Genomic DNA, 7410 nt, shown 5'->3' on the forward strand with positions numbered 1-7410 from the left:
ATAAAAATAATTATGGAACTGCAACAAAAAAAAAAATCTGCTCTAGCACCAGTAGTACTGTAATAACAATTTTGAGGAAACATTCATTTCAGCACCTGCCACTAGGAGGCATTGTACACAGTTAAAAAGAATTACAAAAAGAAACCAGCATATCAAAATTAATACAAAAAAGGAATACATTCAAGTTATAAAAATAATTTACAAAAGACTGTTAATTACTTCATTTTCATATTTTTTGTTCGTTCTTCATATTTCAGTGCTCCTCATAGTTCTTGTCAACTTCAACTCTTTCAACTTGAAGCTTGTGTTTTCATATTTAATGCCACACATGCAAAGTGACGCCACTACAGTGATGTGATTTAATGTCAAATTTAAATATTTTTCTTTAAGTCACAAAAACACAAATAATATAAAAAATACCGAAGTCAGCTGACAAAGACCAAAGGACAGACATCAGGTGTCAGTTGCAGATGTTAGGTTTCAGGTTTCAGAGCTCAGGTGTTTAGGTGCAGCTTTCGCGCTGCAACACCAGGTCTACAGCAGCTTCCACGTCCTCCAGCACATAAGTGGGCTCTACCAGATCTGGCTCCAGGACCAGGTCTCTGTGACCATGGAACACAGTCTCTGTGACAGCACCTCTCTGGTCACTTGGTAAGGTGGACTGAGGGTTATATACACCTGTGCACACCTGAAGAAAGTAAAGCAGCACTTAGTGGGTAAATTCATTATTTTGTGGTTGAAAATCCCCCCAAAACTAACACAAACTAAGCTCTCACCAATACGGAATGACACTGAGCAGCAGATGACATCAGATCCTCCTCTGGCACAGCCAATGTCACCTGACTTCCTGTTCCTTCAGCAACAAGCTTGGTTGTAGTTCTTATGGCTGTGTCCTGCTGAGCCAGGTATCGGTTGTAGAGGTTAGCACCATAGATATCTGTCATCAGGTTGTCTCTGGAAAACCAAAGAGACAGAGTTTCTCAACAGAGAAGGGGGAAGCGTTCTGTAACCTTCCAGATAAGATGGTGATGTAGATTGTTGGGCTACCCAACAGTTATATCCCCACATAGTTCAGTGTAGAAGTTAGTGTGTTTTTATGTTTATTACCCAACAACTTGGGTAAGAGACAGCACACTTTGGTTTGCTGACACAAGTGACCAGAAAGTTGTTTTGTGTTGTCAACAGACTAATAAAAAATTTGAGTCTCTGAAAGTTTGGCGACCTTACAACTTATCCTGTGTTATGGTTGTGCACTTAGTGTTACGGGCAGTTATAAAATGGTTTCATTAACAAGTTACCCTCAGTCTTGGAGCCAAACCCAGTTCTATCCCTCAGCCCTTGGTTTTGCACATGCACGTCTACTGAAGCAGTGTTCCAATTGTCCGTAAGGTGAAGGGGAAGGGCTACACAGCCCTTGAAACTAAGATAGACCGCAACCTTGCAAGGGGTATGACAAATTTCCCATGATATCCATATTTTTTAAATGAGATATCCAAGCCTTTGGTACTTCTCATAACTATAAGCTATGTTTTGAATTGTTGGTTGTATTTTGAAATTGCTCATTACAACAATCTAGTGACAGTTACAGCTAACAAAAGCTACAACGATGTCAGACCAGGATGGCAAATTCACAGTGAAGGAAGTGCACTACACTGAACTGCATTTCACAAATAATCAGGCAGATAAGCTGCAATCTTAAGCTGCGTTAGCTACATAAGCTATGAAAAGCAAATGTTACAGTATTCAGAAGCTACATAATATAGCTTCTGAATACTGTAACATTCGTTTAATGTTTGCTTTTCATAGCTTAGCTGTCCCATCACTCACGTAATGCAGTACATGGCAGTTAAGACTGTTTTCTGTGAATTTGTCATGCTAATCTGACATTGGTTTATTATCACTTTGTAAAATAGTGTTTGGTTAAGAAGTGAATAAACAGTCACTCTGCCTATGACACAACCAACGAGCGACTGGGAGTGATGACAAAGTAGGAATCGAGTGGTGTCTCATCTCTAAGAGATGCGTTTTCACCCTCCCCTTGGCGCTCTGTTTTGAGATCCAAGGGGAAGGTGGTATGGATAGTTTGGTTATATGACAGTGTAAATAGTGAATGGTGATGTTGTGGATAGTTTGGTTACCCAACAGCGTAGATGGTGGTTAGCTTGTGGTTTTGGTTCTGCAGTCTCAGTAGATGCTCTGCATACTGGTATGTTAGCAGACTGGGTTTTCCCAGAAGTTCTTGGTACTGAAGCTCTCGTCCTGTCAGCTTCCTGTAGACAGACTCCAGACACTGCATGAACATCCCGTGGCCAAACCTACGGCAACACAGCAGGGTCAGGACTGATAAGTACAACCACATAAACAGCACCAGTTGGGGCTTTGCGCTCTGAGAGACACCAAAAAGGGTTTCAGTGACCCTCAGAGGTGTGTGGTTACCTGGGTGACGGGGCCTCAGCCATCCACACAAGGTCCATGTTACAGGCAAGCACAGGTATCTGTGCTGCCAGCTGGGGCTCGTACGCACACCCAGGACTCCCATTAGTCAGGAGCACATCGACCAGCAGCTGCAGGTTGGTCTCCCATCTGATTGGCTCGCCAAAGAGGATGATCGCTACAGGTACACAGGAAGTTGGTGCAGGAAGTCAAAAACAAAAGGGGCTTGGGAACATTCAAATAAACAACGGGAGTGTAACTTCTGTTTCTCTCATCATGATTTATCTTAAGTGCTTTTTAAAATGTGTTGTGATAAATAAAACAATCTGTTCAAAAAAATCTTCAAACATCACTGTGTTAAACAGTAAGATTTCGGATCAAATTTAAAAAGCACTAAATAAAAGTAAGTGCGTTGTCATGTGTTACCTTCTATTCTGGGGAGAGTCTGCAGGGGAGACGACTGAAGAGAGAAAAAATTGTTTTGCATGTGAGCAAAATCTTTTTTTTTTTCAACAAACAATAAACTTCAGCAGTTTTACAACATTTTCTGAAGGAAAGGTGAGGTGAAGATTGGGTTTATGGTCACAGATAAAGAGGCCTATGTAGAGGCAAAATGACGAGTCAGGTTGGACATCAATGCTGCCATATTTGTAGTGGCACCCTTGTAAATGCCCACACACATGTACATGGTAACAGGCCTCCTGACTAGTTATAATACACTGTAAAAAGGGAATCTTCAATCAGTTGAAGTGATGTATTTTTTTTAAATCAATCCAACTCAATATTTAAGTTAAGGTTTCCAATGTATTTTTGTGGATCATATCAACTTGAAATTCTGTGTTGCTACAACTAAAAGAAAGTAGTTGGGCCAACTTAAATTAATTGCTTCAATTAGTCATATCTAGATAAATTAAGTTATTTGAAATGAAATTAACAAGTTCAAGCAACACAACTTAATGGGTCACATAAAGGAATTATTCTAATTCTTCTCAAACCAACATTTTGCATCAATTCAACTTAAAGTTTTAAGTTGTTTCAACTCAATAATCTGCAAAACCTAAAAGGACAAACCATGGGTGAGGAGGCAACACTGTGGATATGAGACCCTGCTGCACATTAAGATACCACGCGGGGACAGTGTGTCTGTGCTCCATGGCATGGACCAGCTGGCTGTCTGTGCTCCACTGCGCTGGCTGGCTGTCTGTGCTCCATGGCATAGGCTGCTTGGCTGTGCTCCGTGGCATTTGCTGCCAGGCTGCCTGGTTGCCTGGCTGCGCTCTACGGCATAGGCTGCTTGTTTTGGCTGCCTGTGCTCCACGGCAGTGAGGACTCCAATTAAAATACTCTCTCAGTAATGGTCATTGTAATATAACTGAAGACAAAACCCAGTTTATCATTTCAAAAATAACATGTAAAACATTAAACACACTTAAAGGTAAACAGTCCATGCCACAGGGCACAGACAGCAGGTCCATGCCATGTGGAGCACAGAAAGCCTGTGCCCTTGGCAGGTTAACATCTTAAGTGGTCAGTACCTCTGTGGTACAGTGTGGTCAAATATCCACTATTCCCTCCTCACTAACAGTTTGAAATAAGTAAATTCAATAGGCTGTAAAGTAAACTTTACAAGTAGACATAAAGTAAACCCAACTTAAGACTATTAGCTATATTTACCAACTTTTTTAGTGCAATTGTTTTCCTAGATTCTTTGAAGTAAGCTAAACTTGTCACTTTTTTACAGTGCAATAAAGTATAAAAACACCTCGCCAAATTTTACTTTAAGGTTTTGCAAATCATTGAGTTAAAACAACTGAAAACCCTAAGTTGGACTGATGCAAAATGTTGATTTGAGAACAATCACATTTTTAAGTTCATTTGACTTAATCAGTTGTGTTGATTTAACTTATAACTTACTTTGAAGCAATAATTTAAGTTGGTCCAACTGTTTTCTTTTTTCAGTTCACCATTATGGTCTATATGTGACTTATCACTATAAGGAGAGCTTCCAACATGCATACAACTAATATTTTGTGACCAATGTTATAAGAGTCTTTATGGTGTGAATCCTCTCTCTCACACCTGACACCAGTAAAATACTCACTGGTAGTTTGGGTCTCCTGTTGTGGTCGACCATGTCCAGTAGGGGGTGATGTTCTCTAAGCTGCTCGATGCTCACAACCCTCTGGAAACCCAAACTGACGACTCGGTCAAGACTTCAAACACATGATTCTGCAAATTTTAACACCCGCCCTGTAGTTATATAATCAGTCCCACAACTTGTACCAACACAGGTTTGATGAAACAAATCTAATTAGTTTGTACTCCAAGGATACGAGCTGGCGATGTCTGTCACTGGTCCCTGTCCGGACACTAGGACACATTTGTCATGGAAACTCTTCAACATTTGCAAAGGACTGTGGGAGAGCACCACCTGCTCTGGGGCAATCTACAGGGAGAAAGAGAAAGTAGTCACGTGACTGTGTTTATCCAATCACAGCAAAGCAAAATGAAACTGACTCTTCTACCTGTCAGATCGTGTCCAGGCTTTGCTGTGTCTTTCCTGATAACTTTGGCTTGTCTTTCACTCACCTCGTCCACCTCAATGTCCATCTGTCCTTCTCCTTGTGTGCCCTTTGTCCTGACAAATGCTTATCTTATACACATGGCCCTGTCTCTTTGTTCACCTTCTCTTTCTTTGCATGTGTCCATCTGTCTATTTCTGTCACTCCTGCCTGTCCATCTATTCTTCTTTTGGACTTCTTTTCGTACCTGGACTTCCAGAAGACGAGACAGCTGCAGGGCCTTGTGGTGTCTATGACAGCTTCCTGCGTTGGTGACGAAGACAACAGGAAGACGGAAGTTGTTGTTGTTGTCCAGAAGCTTTCTAAAAGCCCGACGAGCTGCTGGGATCACTGACCCACCACGGAGCAAGACACCGTCCACATCAAAGAGGACGCCAGCCTGGTGGAGACAGAGAAGTGCAGAGGGAGAAGTCAGAGACAGTTCCTGGGCAGAAGACAGTGAGACAGGTGAAAAAGACGAAAAAAGAGGTGGAAGGCAAAGAGACAGACAGGCAAGATATGTAGGACTGAGAGACTTTTTGGTGTCTTCCTTGGACCTGGTTGTGAGAAAGATAGGTCAGAGAAAGACAGCAAAAGGTTAAAGACACAGAGAACCGGGACATGTACAGGTGAGAAAGACAATGACAGACAGGTAAGAGAGAAAGACAGACAGGCAAAAGGATAAGGTACTGACCAGATTCAGGCAGAAGACTTAGGTAGAGTTAAAAGAAAAAGAATAAAATTGGAGTGAGAGACAGACAGGTCAAGAAGTAAGATGGGTAAAGGTCAGGGAGACAGGTAAAGGTCAACATGAGAAACCAAGACAGGTCACAGAGGTACAGACAAGTGAGACAGACAGACTTACTTAGGTCAAATGGGTAAAAGTGAGACAGGTAAAAGTGAAACAGACAGGTCTGAGACGTATGGCTAATACAAAGACAGACAGGTCAAACAGAGACAAGTAAGAGACAGACAGGTCAGGGAGAGACAGGTTAAGGTCAGAAGAAGAAACAAAGACAACCAAAGAGGTGTAGACAGGTGTGAGACAGACAGACAGGTTAAAGAGAGAAAGACAGGTTAGACAAACAGGTAGTTAAGAAGACAGACAGACAGACAGACAGACAGACAGGCAGGCAGGCAGGCAGACAGACTGACAGGCAGGCAGGCAGGCAGGCAGACAGACAGAAATGTTAGAAAGGTCAAACAGAGACATGAGAGAAACAGACAGGTCAAAGGGAAAGAACAGGACCATCAGTGTCAGACATAGAAAGACAGGTTTAAAGGAGACAGAAGAGTCAAAGAAGGACAGACAGATCAGAGGAAGACATACCAGTGAGAAAGACACATCGAGTGAGAGAGTTCTGTGATTGGCTACACATTTTTATGACATCAAAGTTTAAAATCAACAGATTTAAAACACAAGAGTTATATCTTATTAACACTTTTTGTTGCCCATTCAGGAAAAGTACTGTCTGTATATTCCTTTTTTTTGTTTCAAAAATCTCTTTTTTAATTCATTTCATCCTTTCTGAGAGTAAATTACCTTTGGTTGCTTTAAAACTTTGCTCCAAGTGTTAGTCAAGTTTGAAAAGGACAAATATCATCTGTCCCAGAAGAGGATGAGCCAAGTCTGAAGCCTTAAAACGATGGCAACACCCATAGGGTCCCATAAGGGGGGCCGGTCCCCTCTACCGAGTAAACAGTCAGCATTATGTCGCAATAAAACACTTACTCGCACACACACACACACACACACACACACACACACACACACACACACACACACACACACACACACACACACACACACACACTGACCTGTCTGCTTGTTGTCATGAATCTGACGCTCTGCTGCAGAAACCCTCGACACCACATGATGCTGCTCTGTCTGGTCAAGATGTGTGCGACTCTCTTATACTGACAGAGCTGTGACGTCATAAGGGGGAGGGGGTACAATATGACATACCATGGATGTGTGTCCAGATCAAATCCAGATCAGGTCTACAGAGGATAAACTGCAGGCACATCATCAGAGGGCATGATTTTAGTGGTTAACAAAGACAAGCATTATGTTTATCTTTCACTTTTGACTTCAGTGAATTTAAAATCCTGTAGTTTGAAAAAGTTCAAGACAACATTGTAGCTGTAACATGTAGACTTTCCTCAAGTGTAGCCCAGGTCTAAGGTTATACTCTAGATTCAAATGTAAGTTTGGAAAATTTCATATTGGTTTTCATATTGTCAGGTCACTTGACTGACAGGTGCCCTAAAGCTGTGCGCAAAGCCCCTGCCTCTACTAATATGGCGGCGATAGCCGATGTGCTTCATTTTCCGTTTCAGAAAATGAAGCACATGGGTGACGTCGGGGAGACTACATCCATGTTTTATACAGTTTATGGACTATGTCAAACAAAAA

The 7410-nt window shown here is 41.8% G+C and overlaps 1 protein-coding gene across 1 annotated transcript; it reads right to left on the reverse strand.

The window, feature by feature from the left end:
• Positions 1-502: 502 nt before the first annotated feature.
• Positions 503-6869, reverse strand: LOC141807613 (haloacid dehalogenase-like hydrolase domain-containing 5). Its single transcript, XM_074693774.1, has 9 exons — positions 6813-6869; positions 5203-5394; positions 4767-4879; positions 4535-4628; positions 2860-2893; positions 2437-2611; positions 2139-2315; positions 777-954; positions 503-688 (listed from the first exon to the last, which is right to left on the reverse strand). Exons 1-9 carry the CDS (start codon positions 6867-6869, stop codon positions 503-505), a joined length of 1206 nt encoding a protein of 401 aa, XP_074549875.1.
• Between the last annotated feature and the right edge of the window lie 541 nt (positions 6870-7410).

This window comes from Halichoeres trimaculatus, unplaced genomic scaffold (assembly GCF_033239565.1).
Source record: "Halichoeres trimaculatus isolate MK-OKI-2021-1 unplaced genomic scaffold, fHalTri1.1 fHalTri1_scaffold_1, whole genome shotgun sequence".
Lineage (NCBI taxonomy): Eukaryota > Metazoa > Chordata > Actinopteri > Labriformes > Labridae > Halichoeres > Halichoeres trimaculatus.